Below are 16478 nucleotides of genomic sequence, written 5' to 3'. Positions count from 1 at the left end.
TAGAAGGCGATTGCACATGATCTTAGCCACATTACAGTGTAGCTAGCCCATGTGGGAACTGTTTGCAAGAAAGTGTTGCTCAATTTTGGATGTCTTGACTCTTAGGCCTTTTCCATATTCCTATCAGAGTGTGTGTTTTAGAAATTGAGTCTGATTATACCAGTCTTCTGCATTAAGTCCTTCATGGGCTCCACACTGACTAAAAGTATGGAGGAAATACGGACTCCTTACTGTGGCACAAAAGGCCCTTTTGACATGGGTTTTCCTTCCTCTCCACTCTTGTCTCTTCCTCTTCCCTCTCAGACCCAAATCCACGTAGCTTCCTGGACGGCAGTGCTTCTTGATGTTTTTGTGCCTTGCAACACACTCTTGTTCCCCCTCTTCCTGTGATCTCTTCTTTCCTGCCAATCACATGTACGTCAGTATGTCTGACTAAGTCATTCTCAGCTCCGTGGGAGCTCTTCTCACGGTGCTGCATGGTGCTCTGTACACATCCCTGCACCCTGGCTGCTCGAGGTCAGGAACCGTGCCTTGTTCATCTTTGTATGAGTAAGTAACCCAGCAGGATAGTATACTCATAGTGGGCACTCATTACATATTGGTCAGATGAAAGAATAAATAAATGATTGAATACTAAAATCAGGGATGTAGCACCTTGGAAAGTGACCAGGACTTATTAATTAAGAATTCTGATTTTGTAGTAACACTCCAGGGGCAAAATGTATTGACTGTGGTAGTCAACATCTTTAAATGATGTTTCTTTCTTTCATTACCAACCAATCTATGTTTCAGAAGTGAGTTTTTAAAAAGGATTTTATTTATTTATTTGAGAGAGAGAGTGAGCACAAGTGGGGTGGAGAGGCAAAGGGAAAGGGAGAAGCTGACTCTGTGCTGAGCAGAGAGCCTGATGCATGGCTTGATCCTAGGACCCCAGGAGCATGACCTGAGCCAAAAGCAGATGCTTAACTGACTGAGCCACTCCGGCGCTCTGAGTTTTTTTTTTTAAACCAGTTATGTCCAACACAAATTGCGAGGTGTCTTCTTCAACCAGGCTGTCCATGTAACCTCAATTTAGCTTAATATATATGAGCAGAGATAGTGTCCAGGTTGACTATCTCATCCTTCGTTGCAGATAATAAGTAAATTGTCACCTGACTAGGTAGTGTGCATTCCTGAGGGTTCCCATATGTATGTACCTTGAGAATGAATAGTGTTTGTTAGGTCTCCTACTGTTCAATATGCCACCTTAGGTCAACAGCAGGAGTTATTGCTATTGAACACCCAAGGTATGATGTTTCAGGGCTTTGCTTTGGATTACAGTTTGTATACCAAACTAGAATGTAAGTAATCTGGGTGCTGCTTGCTTGCTCTGCCCTCTTGTTCATGGATTATGGAACTAGAAAAATGTGAATTCTTGCTGTAAGACTAGAGTCAAGCAAGCTCCAGAAGGCAGGTAGGTGAGCACACCCTTACCACCTGGAGGAACTATGGAGGTATGCCTCCCACAGGGATTTGACTACTCAAAGAACTAACTATTAGAAGCATTTCCCTGGAGCTCTCCTATAGTCCTGAGTATACCACTTAAAAGCTACAAGTTTAAGGAAGCAAAATTCCTTCCTGGACACTGACTAATAAGGTGGAATGACCCAGCATTGCCATATCTGCTAATCCACTATACCCTTTGCTTAAATCTATAAAATTTTTTTTAAAGATTTTTATTTATTTATTCATGATAGACAGAGAGAGAGAGAGAGAGAGAGAGAGAGAGAGAGAGAGGCAGAGACACAGGCAGAGGGAGAAGCAGGCTCCATGCCGGGATCCCGACATGGGACTTGATCCCGGGACTCCAGGATCGTGCCCTGGGCCAAAGGCAGGCGTCAAACCGCTGAGCCACCCAGGGATCCCCTATAAAATGTTTTGAGGTCTACCTTGTCCTAAGAAATTTCCCATGGTTTTTTCTTCCTCTTTAGTTTGCTTTTTGTGTTCTCTTTTACCTTGAAGCTTTTTTTTTTTTTAAGATTTTATTTATTCATGAAAGACACACAGAGAGGGAGAGTCACAGGCAGAGGGAGAAGCAGGCTCCCTGTGGGGAGACTGATGTGGGACTCGATCCCAGGACCCTGGGATCACGACCTGAGCAAAAGGCAGACACTCAACCTCTGAGCCACCCAGATACCCTACCTCCAAGCTTCTTAAGAGAGCAGTCTAGACTCTGTTACAGTCAGTTGGTTCTGGGCTGGCCTTTACCTCTGTAAGTTTTATGAAACTCTCTGTGCTTACAGAAGAGCCAGCAAACCACATGGTTGTGTTTGACCCTCTTCTTACTTGATTTGTTCTGTGGCCACTCTAGTTCTGGATGCTTGCTTTCTTTCCCTAATTCCTAAGGTTCTATCTCATGCTTTTCTCTTCCTTGCTCTCTGGCCTTCTTTCTCAGTCTCCTTTGCGAGCATTTTCTCTCTTTTGTGCACCTGAAGCCCGCTCTTCTCTAGGGCTCTGGTTTGTGGCCACTCTCCATGAGTGAGGGCATCTGCTTCCAAGTTTCAACAATTATATATGTGTTTGTGGTCTCAAATTGTCATATCTTGAGCAGTGGCACCTGCAAATGTCCTGGGTCCCTGGAGTTGCATTAGCAGAGGCTGCGCTGCTCTGAGCAGCTGGAGCAGTCTCCTAAGTGTTTTCTACCACCCAAATATCCCCACCCCAGCTGGAGCTAGCAGAGGCAAACCAATCATCCACATGGGGACCTCCTTTCTCCCTCCACCACACTTGCTCTCAAAAGCAAATCTGAATTAATAATCTAGAGTTTGATTATTTAAAGCCAGATGGCATGACATTTTAATTTAAGCCAAGTAACTCAAATATTTACTCTGCTTTAAATACACAAAGTGCCAATCACTGCAGCATATTTGCATTTATATAATACAACTATACCATCAACACTATTTTATTGTTTTAGAAATGAGGGAAATAAAGGGAAGATACTTTTTAATGAATAAAAAGATTTTGTGATTCATTTTGATTTCTCAAATAGTTAAACCTCTTATATACTTCTATTGTAGTTCTTTTCTTTTCTTTTCTTTTCTTTCTTTTCTTTTCTTTTCTTTCTTTTCTTTTCTTTTCTTTTCTTTTCTTTTCTTTTCTTTTCTTTTCTTTTCTTTTCTTTTCTTTTCTTTCTTAAAGATTTTATTTATTTACTCGAGAGACACACACAGAGAGAGAGAGAGGCAGAGACACAGGCAGAGGGAGAAGCAGGCTCTATGCAGGGAGCCTGATGTGGGACTTGATCCCCCGTCTCCAGGATCAGGCCCTGGACTGAAGGTGGCGCTAAACCGCTGAGCCACCGGGGCTGCCCTATTATAGCTCTTTTCAAAGTGTAATGCAACTTTTTTTTTTCTTTAAATGGATATCTTAGTTTGGACTGCTGTAACAATACCAGAGACTGTGTGGCTTAAACAACAAACATTTATTTCTCATAGTTCTGGACACTGAGAAATCCAAGGTCAAGGAACCAGCAGGTCTGGTCATTGGTAGCCCTGTTCCATAGCCATATACTTCCCTTGTCTTCACATTGTAGAAGGGCAAGGAGCTCTCTGGGGGTCTTTTTATTTATTTATTTATTTATTTATTTATTTATTTATTTATTTATTTATTTATTTATTTATTTATTTATTTATGATAGTCATACAGAGAGAAAGAGAGAGAGGCAGAGACACAGGCAGAGGGAGAAGCAGGCTCCATGCGCCGGGAGCCTGATGTGGGATTCGATCCTGGGTCTCCAGGATCGCGCCCTGGGCCAAAGACAGGCGCCAAACCGCTGCGCCACCCAGGGATCCCTCTGGGGGTCTTTTTTTAAGGATACTATCCCTTTATGAGGGTTCCATCCTTATGACCTTCCTCCAAATATGACCTCCAAATATGATCATACTGGGGATTAGGTTTTGACCTATGAATTTTGAGAGGACACAAATTCTGTCTATAGCAATGGGTATAAAATGGAGCTAATAGGACCCACCTCATAGGGTTGCCATAAGCATGAAATGAGTTGCATGTAACAGAGTAGTGCCTCGCATAGAGTCAGTGTTCTATATGTATTTGCATCTATTATTATTACTGTTAGTCATCACTCCAACTTGCTTTCATATTCCTTAAGAGCACAGAGAAAATATTTTTAATTATTTTTTGTGTGACACCTAAGTTATAGTCCTTGATTTATAGTAAAGGCTCAGCAAATGTTTTAAGGAATGTCTAATTGTATTTAAACACTGTCTGTATTGTCTTAGAAAACGTATCTCTTGATAAAGGGAATCAATCCTGTAATTGTTAACCTCAAGGTCTGTCTTTTCTGTGTTACTGTCTGTTTATTACAATGGTAAAAAGCCAAATGTTTTTCAGTATTGGGACTGAAAAACCATTACAGTCCCATTACATCACAGGCATTTGTGACCATTTGTGACCATTACAACACAAGCATACTTCATTGGCATACATGTTTCTCTTAGAAGTTGTAAAAATTTGTTTTCAAGTCAGATTGTGTTTACTTTTTTTTTTTCAGTTTTAATACTGTTATTTACTTTGTAAGCAACTTTGATTTCTTTAGCTATTTCAAAGAAATCTGGTGAATCTTTTGTAGACTAAAGAATTCTTTTTAAAAAAAATATTGTATTTAAATTCAATTTGCCAACATGTAGTATAACATCCAGTGCTCATCCCTTCCCGTGCCCTCCTTAGTGCCCATCACTCAGTTCCCTAATCCCCCTAATCTCCTCCCCTTCCGCAGCCCTTTGTTTGTTTCCCAGAGTTAGGAGTCTCTCTAGACTGAAGAATTCTATAGTAAAGTGAGTATTAACACTTAAATATATTCATTTCAGGAATTCAAAAAGTTTTAAAGATTTTTAAAGCTTATTTATCTGAGAGAGTGACAGAGATAGGAAAAGGGAACACAAATGGTGGAGAGGGAGAAGCAGACTCCCTGCTGAGTGAGAGCCTGACACTGGGCTTGATCCCAGGACTCTAGGACCATGACCTGAGCTGAAGGCAGATGCTTAACCAGCTGAGCCACCTAGGCACCCAAGGAATTCAGGTTTTATTTTTTTTTTCTTATAGTGAAGAACATGTACAGTTTTCCTACGTAGCACTTGATAGGCAGTACAGTAGGCTTTGGAATGTAAGAGGTAAAACCATCTTCTTGCCTCATGTTTGCTGAGACATTTGTTTGTAAAGTGTGGTAGGGTTGGGGAGTACCTTTGGTTTCTGTCCTATCTAGATTTCTGTGAAGTGTGTTTGTGTATTTAATTAGAAAACCAATTTGTATCATCTTAAATATTTTATTATTGATAAATATTGATGTTTGTTTAATTCACTGTGAAAGAAGGCACACATTAATTTGGGATACTTAACTGAAGTAAGCTTATGTTATATTAGTCAATTGAAAGCTATAGCTTTCTTACTAATTTTTTTCAGGTTTAGATTTAAGACCCAAATCTCATTGTTTACTCCATCAAGCTTATCTAAGCTACTGAATATAGTCCAGTGTGATCTGCTGTTTATCTTTTTGTGTAGACAGATTTGCAAACATATTCTTTTTGGTTTTGTGAGTAAATGTATCTTAGTGAATCCACTGCCTTTCTCCATATGATTGATTATAAAAGGTTACTATTTAACCAAATGGATGTCTGTAATCCAAATAAACAGACATAGTACGATAAATTTATCTAGGCTTACTTAGTGGTCAAGGATACAGAAAGAGTGAACATAGAAACCTACTTTCTTTTATTGTTCAGAAAGAATTGCCTTTAGCCTTTTGCTGATTAGAGGATACCTTTATTTTTGAATTTTTAAATGATGTTTTAAGCTTATTAATTACTTAAGAGGGACATTGGACCATTAGAGACTGCTTTCTTTCAACAAGAAAAAGCTTAAGTGTCACAAAGAGTTATATATTAGATTCTTTAATCAGATTGTTATGAATAGTTATGCCTGAGATATAATTTGGCATGTGTAATCATAACATTCAGTAGCTCTAAGATTTTATTTCCGGCACTATGGGGCTATTATATTTATTATAGTTAGATTAATGCAATTCAGGCATTTATAATGTGTCATGTAAGGTTTCACTTATAACTTATTATAAGTGGAAAGAAACATCTCATTTTAAACATAGAAATTGTACAGCTAAGTTTTGATTTTCATGAAAATTAGAAATGATAATTGTAGTATAAGTAATTAAAGGCTCTAATTTCCTTGATGGCGTTACTCCAATTAATTTAACAACTACTTTAGTGCTCTTAACAGTAGGATGCAGACTGTATTTGATACATATTCCTACCTTTGGGGTCTGTGCCATGTAGTGGTGGAGAAGAAAGCCTTTTTATTTTTTTTATTTTTATTTTTATTTTTATTTTTTTTAAAGATTTTATTTATTTATTCATGATAGTCACACACAGAGAGAGAGAGAGAGGCAGAGACACAGGCAGAGAGAGAAGCAGACTCCATGCACCGGGAGCCCGACGTGGGATTCGATCCCGGGTCTCCAGGATCGCGCCCCGGGCCAAAGGCAGGCGCCAAACCGCAGCGCCACCCAGGGATCCCTAGAAAGCCTTTTTAATGGATATTCTTGATCCAGTAGAGAACTGCCTTTCTTTCCAGCTTGAGGAGGTATCTGTACAGTGCTAGAGAGCCTTGAGGGTAGAAATAGAGTCTAGAAGCTGGGGCTCATGGTAGGGTAGGGGTGGGTTGTGAGTGGGCTAAAGAATGCTTATGTGAAGAAGTGACATATATTTTATGATGCATTGCACAGATGTGTCCCAACTCTCTGCAAATCTTGGGTACCTTCAGCCCTGCCCCAGTGTTCCATGGGTTTAGAGGCACATAAGGAAGAGAAGCAAGGAAGAGGATAATGGAGCAGTAGGAGGATGCTAGGCCCCTTCCCTGGTCTTCAGAGGTTTTCTGAGGATCCTTTAGGGACTGTAGACCAGAGGCTGACAACTGGTGTGTTTTATTTGGTTTCATTTTATTTAAAAACTTAAAGTAGTCAACATCAAATATAGAGAGATTTATGTGAAAACCCATTCAGAAGGTCAGCCACATTCAGTTATCCTTTCCTGCAGGGTGACTTTAACCAGAGCTGAAGAGTCACCTGCCTGTGTTTATGTCTCTCTCCTGACTAGTTAGCTGTTTGGGTTTGCAACCCCTCTGGGAGACTTTGGCTGACTCAAGTTTGTGGGGTACCTCGAGGGTTTGATGACTTTGTTCCTCACTCCTGCCTCCTTCATACCCAGTCTAAAATCAACACTGACAATAGTAGTAACCTATACAAACAGGAAAAAAAATGGAAGTGTGTTCATTAAGACCCTGACATTTATAGATTTTTTTCATTCTTTAAAATATGTTTACCATGTTCATGAAAAGTGCTTATATTTTCTTTTATCTTCTCTCCCTTTATTTATTGCAGAGACAAGTAATATTTGTTTTCATTTCATTGCATTGCAGAGTAGCCAGGAGACAAAATTATTTTAAGCAAAGTACCTCTACTTTAAATAAAGTTTTCTAAACTTTTCATAGATAATAAAACATTTTCTGAAACAGATTGAAATATCAGTTTGAGAATCAGATGCATGTTTTTTATTTTAAGCTATATTACTTTGTCATCACATATATTCAGTAGTACTAACAGAGTAAAAAGCAGTATTATTTGTAAGGGTTTCCTAAATTGTATAAGAATTATAAAATATTTTTCTTCTCTTTTCTCACAAAATTCTACCAGCGAGTTGAAAATGGTGACTTCAACTGGATTGTTCCAGGAAAATTTTTAGCATTTAGTGGACCACATCCAAAAAGCAAAATTGAAAATGGTAGGTTTTTCTTTACTTTACCATCCAAAAATTTATTTCAGTTCATCTTTAATTTCTTAATTTCCTCAGATAATCCTTTCTTTTGGTAATAGTCTCCAGAGAATATTTATTAATTAAAAAATTGAACAGTAGTAATTAGTGTGTTAAATATAGTTTAGTAGGTGAAGTTATAATCCTGTTTTAAAACTAGAAAAAATTTAAATTTTAAAATGCATAATTAGGCACTTTACCTGACCCAGTTATCAAAGAAAAACCTGAGAAGCAACTGGTCAACCTCATAAGCAGATTGTTGAATTCTGTCAGTGGTTCTGAGATTTATTTGGTGGCAAAGTGCTGTATCAGAGTATTCTTTGGGGAACATCATGTGGAACAATAACAATGATGATGGTGGTGACATAGTTACTACCTAAGCACTATAGTATCTCATTTAATATGCACCTCTATGAGATTTAGATACGGTTATCTCCATTTTGCAGAAGAAGAAACTGAGGCTTTTATGAGTAGAAAATTTACCCAGAGTAATAGGGGGAACTGGTACTCCATCCCAGACCTGAGCTCCTAAACATTGCTACCATACTGATCTATTTAGTTCCATTATGACTAGAATACCTTTCTAGCTGACAGTGATTAAATTACTCATTTGCAGTATGTGTATAGCCAGGGGCATACATACTCAGGAAGACAAAAAAAAAAAAAAAAAAAAAGCGCAAAACAAAAAAGCCTCTTGAATGAAACATAATCAGCTATGTGAGTTTTCACAGTACTATTTATTTTCTCTATTTATTTATTTTCTCTATTTATTTATTTTCACCTGCCAACATTCCTAGAAGACAAGTAATGATAGGCACCAAGGCTTAAGTATAATTTATGGGAGCAGCACATAAAATTAAAAAATTTTACCTATGAATATAATAGTTTCTTTTTATTGCTCTTTATCTAGTCATAGAACTGGAACATCAGTCTTTTGAGGAAACATCTGAAACCCAAAGTTTAGGGTTATTCTCCTTTTATCACCATCATCATCCTAAGTATTAGTTTGAACATCTAGTTTCATTGTATATTGTTAATCATGCATTCAGATTTACTGATTTGTTTGAGCTTCCACAAATGTGTGTATCAGTTCATGCATATAGCATATGTTCCAGGGAACTCTGCTTCAAGCATGGTTTCCCTGTAATGGGTAATGCAAGTCTAGAGAGTTAAGCTACCAAATAGGAGTCCTCTGTACTGAAGCCAGAATTACATCTTCTCATTCATGAAATTGTTAATGAATCTCTTTTGCTCCAGACATTGATTAACCTCTCCCATGTTGGGTTGTCAGGAGTACCATGTTAAGTGCCCAAGGAAACTGCTTTCTGGCAGTTGGTCTTTCAAGACAGGATTGATTAAATTTACCTTTGGCCTTCTATGCAAAGTGATCTGACTCAGACCTAGGAAATCTCAGTGGGTGTGTAGTTTCAGTAGTGGCTTTGTTGGTGGGTGTTCATTTGATGAAGTTGAAAGAATTTTGCCATTTAGGGTTCCTGTGTTTTATGACATTTTCTTAAAGAGAAGATGAGAGGTGTAATTTAAAGAATCATTTAAAGTATTTTTAGAGAGGTAATACATGATTATATTAAAAATACAGATGAATTAATAAAAAGCACATAAAAATTACCTTTAATTCTACCCAAGTTTTCTAGGGTTAGTGGTTGGTGGTGGGATTATAGGGGGATTTAATTTTCTTTCCATCTGCTTCTTTGTATTTGTGTGCACACGTTTTTTTTTTTTTTCCTTTTCCAGTGAACACACACACACACACACACACACATACACACACATACAAACAAACCTTTCTTTTTTTAGAAGCATAGCATCATGATTACTATCTATTTTATTTTATTTTATTTTATTTTTTTAAAGATTTTTTATTTATTTATTCATAGAGATGCAGAGAGAGAGAAAGGCAGAGACACAGGCAGAGGAAGAAACAGGCTCCATGCAGAGAGCCTGATGTGTGACTCGATCCAGGGTCTCCAGGATCACACCCTGGGCTGCAGGCAGCGCTAAACCACTGCGCCACCGGGGCTGCCCTATCTTTTTATTTTAAAAAGATTTATTTACTTCTTTATTTTAGAAAGAGAGTGAGAGAGGGCGAGCAAGGAGAGGGACAGAAGGAGAGGGAGGGAGAGAATCTCATGCAGACTCTCTGTTGAGCACAGATCCTGATGTGAGGCTTGCTCCCAGGTCCCTGAGATCATGACCTGACCTCAAATCAAGAGTTGACCGCTTAATTGACTGAGCCACCAGGCACCCTATGATTACTGTCTTATATCAGCTTTTTTCACCTAACATGTCACAGACTTCTTTCCATGGTAGTAAATGTAGGTTTTCATTATACTTTTCCGTGACTGCATTATATATTATTTTGTGATGTGCTATAATGCTGTTACTTTCTGAATGAGATCTACATGGTTTACAGTTTTTCATTTTTCATGGTTGGCAAATGTTCACATTTTTTTTTGTAGTTCTCCTTCTCTAAATTCTTAAGTAGTAGAATCATTGGATAAAAGGCTCGAATATTTTGTGCGACAATTCTTTTTTTTTTAATTGAAGAACAGTTGCCTTTAATATTGTATTAGTTTTAGGTGTACAACATAGTGATTGGATATTTCTGTACATTAGAACATGGTCACCACATTCAATCTAGTTACCATCTGTCATGTGTAGTTATTTCAATATTATTGACCTATTCCCTATACTGTATAATTACATATCAGTATCTTGTTTATTTTATAGTGGGAAGATTGTAACTTCTTAATTGTCAAAAATCTTTAAAAATTACAATATTGGGAAATAACTATAGCTAAATTTGCCTATATGCCAGGAATGGGGCTAATAAGCCTTTTGTGCACATATCATTTCTTTAAGAATCAGAACCACTCTCTAGGGGAGGTGGTAGTTATTTTATGGAAGACAAGGTAAGAGGTTCAGAGGAATTACCTCACTTGCCCAGATTTACACGGCTAGAAAATGGCAGTACATGGATTCAAACACAGGTCTCTCTGATTCCAAATTCTGTATTATTTTTCATCTTAATACAGAGGAAGTACATGTTCACTATAGAAAATTTAAGCAATATAGAGAAAAAGCCACTCTATAATTACATAATCTAGAAATAAACACTTAAGATTCTGCTCCAAATGCATCTCTTTTTTTTTTTTTTGTCCCTATGCATCTATTGTGCCTTCTTACATTGAGGGAAAAAAAAATCTGAAAGGGCTACTTACCTAGTATTTGTTGGTTTTTATGATGTCTAGAACAATCTCACTTAAGGCTGTCATTAGTAAATATTGATCTTTTATTGGACTCCCTGTTTTAAGATCTGATAGTCACTAGAAGCTTCATCATATTTTTTGTAAAAGGGCTTTAACTTTGTACATCTTTTTTTTGTTGTTGTTGTTGTTTTTTTTTTTTTTTTTTTTTGTACATCTTTTTTGAGCTTAAGAAGATAATTGTGTGATGGAATTAATAAACTTGATCCAATTACAGTGAAATCTAGGTGCTTTTTTTTTTTAATTGAGAAACTTTTCTGAGGAGGCTGAAAATTGTGTTAGGGGTTTGTTAATAGAAAAGGTAGATTTTACAGAAATTAACACTCAAAAAGCTGTTGCAAGGATGTAGCAAAAGAAGTCATGAAATCTTAGGCAGAATGCATTTTAAGAGTCTTAGGTATGTGATATATCAACACCGAGCAAGTTGCTTGTTACAATTATCTTGGTTCACATTGTTTTGATGGTGGAGAAGAGGAGAACCCCACTTTTTTTTTGGTTAAATAAGTTTGAATTGATACATAAATAATAAAATAGTAGAATGAAACATATTTTGGATTTCCAGTTTTCCAAAAAATCCCGCAAACTCAGAGATGGCAATGACCTTCTCTCTTTAAAAAAAATAAGAAAGAAAGAGAGAAAGAAAACACCAAAAAGATGGCTGGAGATAAGGAATGGCAACAGTTTGAAGCCTGTTAAGAGAAGCTGGTGAGCTGAGCTTGGGCAGTGGAACCTGACTCCGCCCCTTAGTGGTCGTGTGAACTTCCTAGGGCTCCACAACTTCTCTGAGCATGAGTTTCTTTGTATGTCAACGGGGATGGGAGCTGGGGAAGTAGGATGTACAATGCAGGCATCTAGTGAAGATTAGAGATGCTATGAAGTGTCTTGCACAGTGTCAGGCACATAATAATAGGTGCTTCTTAGATAGCAGATAACCTGATAACATTTTTCTCATTAATGAGCCTAAATATATTTTCTTCCTTCCTACATTTACCTGCCCATTTTGAAGTTTTTACTTTTCTTTTTAGAAAGATTGTGTTTATTTATTTGAGAGAGAGAGAGAGAGCGAGCCAGCCAGCTGGAGCTAGCAGGAATGAGGCGGGAAGGGCAGAAGCGGACTCCCCACTGAGTAGGGATGCCAACTTGGGGCTCTCTCCTAGGACACTGGGACGGTGAGCTGAGCTGAAGGCAGATGCTTAACCGAGGGAGCCACCCAGGCGCACCAAGTTTTTACTCTTAATAATGACTGGGTGACTAGTCATTTCACTGGTGTTTTTCAGTGTCCTAACATTATTTCTTATTATTATTTTTTTCAGTGTCCTAACTTTAAATGAGGGGTTGGGAAGAGAGGAATTTTAAATCTCTGGGCTCTGAAATTTTGTCTCTGGTTAGGTCAGGTCTTGGGCTCCGCCCGGGATTACTGCTGCTAGGGCGCATTCTAGTGGCCAAATGGAGGAAGGGGCTGATGAATGCTAAACTGTATGTTGCTAAAACCAGTCCCAAATGCATTGATAACATCCAGTTATTCAGAGGTCATAGGATATTGTTATTCTCGTTGGTTATAACTCACTTGAGACAGTTTTGAGGATTTTAAAGAATTCTCACTATCTCTTGGAAGTGTAGCCCATAATGTTCACATAATGTTCCTTTATTTGGAGACCTAACAGATGGAGTCAAGCTGGATCTTACTGAAATCCACCCCAGCACAGGCTCTGGAATCTGACTACCAGGGTTCACATGCTGCCTCCATCTCTCACTAGCTGTGTACGCCTGGGCTAGTTTACTTTTCTAGGCAGCAATAACTGGGTAATTGCAAGGTTTAACGAGATGATCCATATGAAGCATTTAGTTTAGTGCCTTGGCACATGGTAAGTGCTTAGTCAGTGTTAGCTAGGATCATTATTATTCTTGTTATTATTTCGGTGTCCTATTGTCATATTTGGATAACTTTCCAGTGTTGTTATTGGTTTTTAAAATCTAGATATACACATAGTTTCTCTTAATAGTTAAATTAGGTATATTATCTATAGTGCCATTTACTCCTGATAGAAATTAATATATAAGAAGAAAGTTTCTTCCTCCTCCTCTTCTTGGTAGAGGGGGTGGGGGGGGATAGATGCCACACCAACCATCAGCACATCTGAAAACAGGTGCCATCACAGAGGTGCCAGATATGCTAGGAACCCAGGGTCAGAAGGTGCTCATCAGCCTGCCACACCAGGGGAAGACTTCCCATGTGTTTAGGAGTCTTCTCTTTCCCATTCTTACATGATAGAAAAACTCTGTTTCCTTATGCCAACCGATGTGGTTTGGAGCGGAGTCCATAAGCCACCAGTCAAGAAGGAATTCTTGAGACATTTTCAGTGCAAAAAGTGTTTTTATTATAGCATGAGGACAGGACCCCTGGGCAGAAAGATCTGGCCACCCCCTCTACCTCCCTCCCTACCCCCTGAGGAACGATTGATTGATTAGATACTTTGGATTGGGAGAGATAAAGATAAAGGGAGTCTCTCTTTTTTTAAAATAGATTTATTTTTTATCGGTGTTCAATTTGCCAACATATAGAATAACACCCAGTGCTCATCCCGTCAAGTGCCCATCTCAGTGCCCGTCACCCAGTCACCCCCACCCCCTGCCTACCTCCCCTTCCGCCACCACTCGTTCATTTCCCAGAGTTAGGAGTCTTTCATGTTCTTTCTCCCTTTCTGGTATTTCCCACTCATTTTTCCTCTAAAGGAAGTTTCCAAGAGGATTTTTTATATGCTAAAGACTTATAGGACGCTAGAGGCCTAGTTATTGTGGAGCTCAGGTTGTTTTTCCCTCTAGCAAAGTACTGAGACAGTTGGGAGTTCCTGGAGGACTGTCTTACTCTGTCGGTCTCAGGTATCTGTCTGTGGGCTTCAGGTTATAAATAAACGATTTTACCTACATTTCTTTCTTCCATTGTTCCCCATATCACCAACCATAGCTCTTTTCTCCTTTAGATTGTAAATCTGTTGCTGGAAAATAATATGAGCTAAAAAGGAAAACACATTTGTTTTTTCCAAGTAGAAAAGCATCCATTTTCTCTAAATGCGTGTGTATGTCTGTGTGTGTGTGTCTGTGTGTATAAGTTACTGTGTCTCCACAGAAGATTGAAAATAGGCTCTGTGTTACCTGTTTGCCTGGAAGCAGCATGGTCCTTGAAGATCTTGTCTGGGCTGTGGGGCAGTTTGATCTGCTGTCCACTTCTTCCTCCATTCATTGTGTGGCCATGGCCCAGTATACCAGTTAGGGCTCTTGGTTGCAGGCAGCAGAACCAGCTCAGGGAGATTAAACCAAAAAGGCATTGATTGGAATTATGCTGGGAATCTCAGCCTCCTAGAGAAGTCTGGAGAAAGAGGCCTAAAAAAATGAACAGGATCCAGAGGAGATGATATCTTGGCAGAGTCCAGGCAGTGAAATGCAGTCACACCACTTCCAACAGAGGGAATTCAATACAAGGGATTTGTTACAGAGATGGCCAAAAAGGAAGACAGCAACACTGAAGAAACCAGAATATTATGGAGGAAACAAGCGCCTGCCTTTAAGAAAGGTAGAAAGTGAGGTTATCAGAATCTGGGGCCTGGAACACGGGGAGCCAGGCTGGTATTGGATCTGAAGGGAATGCTGCCCAGCTGGTATGTGCACTTGGGGGCTGTGGAGTCAAGACCAGGCGGCTGGGCGGCTCCTGTCTTCTGCTGCTGAAGCTTTGCTGGCCCCCACACAGAAGCTCCTTTTCCTTCCTCTGGCCTCCTCTGGTCACTCTGGTTGTGTTCTGTGCCTCCTATGTTTTGAATGGACAGCGAGCACCAGCTGCAAATGTCCTCTGCAGACCCTGGCCCCAGCACGAGAGGGTTGGCTTGCTGCAGAGAGAAAGTAGGAAATGACTCGCATGTGCAGGGTCTGAGGCAGCAGGAAATACAGCCAAAGACACGGTGCAGAAATTGCTGGTTTACTTTGCTGGCCACCACCGCCCATACGCATAGGACCCACCATCATGAAAGAGTTGTGAATGAGATTGTCTCACGCGGGATGCCAGGAGTCCATGAACCCTGCACAAGGTACAGATGTGGCAGTCAGGGTCCCCTCTTAATCCCCGGGGCTGTGGACAAGGTCTACAGTGGTCAAAGCCTCTGGTGGTCACTTCTGTTGATTGGCAAAGTCCAGGTCACATGTCTGTAACCCAGCTGACCCTGTGGCATCCAGGAATGCTCACAGGGTGCTGGATCCACCTGAAAGAGAAGGGATTTTAGGGGCTGACCACCTGTACTCCTGCCCCCCACAAAAAAGAAAGGTCTAAAAAATTATTCAACTTTTTTAGTTTCTCGATCTGTTAAATGGGGTTTGCTATTATTACCTTCACAGGCTGTGTTGGTAATTAAATGATAAACAATGGTGACTTCACATGGTAGGTGCTTAAAAATTCTTACTCTGTTTCGTGGGGGATTGCACTATAGATTGAAACTAATCACCTGGCAAAAAGGCTTTAACTGTAGTTGAAAAGTTATTTGTCAAGTGGAAGAAAAAGCACAAAGAGTCATGCCAGGCCTCCTGGGCACCTTTTTGAGTGCTTCCTGAGTGCCTTTGTTTTGGCTTGGGAGGAGTTTCTTCCGGAATTTGAATCCTATGGGTTGAAGTTTCTCTCTCTCTCTCTTTCTTTTTTCTTTTTTTCTTTTCTTTTCTTTTCTTTTCTTTTCTTTCCTTTCCTTTCCTTTCCTTTCCTTTCCTTTCCTTTCCTTTCCTTTCCTCTTTCTTTCTTTTCTTTTCTTTTCTTTTCTTTTCTTTTCTTTTCTTTTCTTTTCTTTTCCTTTCCTTTTCCTTTTCCTTTTCCTTTTCCTTTTCCTTTTCCTTTTCCTTTTCCTTTTCCTTTTCCTTTTCCTTTTCCTTTTCCTTTTCCTTTTCCTTTTCCTTTCCTTTCCTTTTCTTTCTTTTCTTTTTTCTTTCTTTCTTTCTTTCTTTCTTTCTTTCTTTCTTTCTTTCTTTTTCTTTCCTTTCTTTCTCTTTCTTTTCTTTCTTTCTTTCCTTCTTTCCTTCTTTCATTATTTATTCATGAGAGACAGAGAGAGGCAGAGACACAGGCAGAGGGAGAAGCAGCCTCCCTGCAGGGAGCCCGATGTGGGACTTGATCTCAGGACTCCATGATCACGCCCTGAGCCAAAGGCAGATGTTCAACTGCAGAGCCACCCAGGTGTCCCCAAGGTTTCGAATTTTCCTTAGCAATTTCCAATACTCGGAGAAGGTTTTTTTACCCCTCCTGTGGGGTGTGTGTGTGTGTGTGCGTGCGTGTGTGTCACAG

At 39.3% G+C, this 16478-nt stretch overlaps 1 protein-coding gene across 9 annotated transcripts in view; it reads left to right on the top strand.

Annotated features, from left to right (window-relative positions):
- Positions 1-16478, top strand: part of CDC14A (cell division cycle 14A) — a 178622-nt gene that overhangs the window by 94572 nt on the left and 67572 nt on the right. For 8 of the 9 annotated variants that reach the window (XM_072754506.1, XM_072754503.1, XM_072754505.1 and 5 more), the window contains one exon: positions 7763-7850. The exons of the other annotated variant lie outside the window; for it this stretch is intronic. In XM_072754506.1, the coding sequence (XP_072610607.1) occupies positions 7763-7850 (88 nt within the window). The remainder of the gene's footprint in view (positions 1-7762; positions 7851-16478) is intronic. 9 annotated transcript variants of the gene reach the window in all.

This window comes from Vulpes vulpes, chromosome 3, assembly GCF_048418805.1.
Source record: "Vulpes vulpes isolate BD-2025 chromosome 3, VulVul3, whole genome shotgun sequence".
In the NCBI taxonomy this organism is placed as follows: domain Eukaryota; kingdom Metazoa; phylum Chordata; class Mammalia; order Carnivora; family Canidae; genus Vulpes; species Vulpes vulpes.
This window is presented reverse-complemented; position numbering and strand designations above follow the sequence as displayed.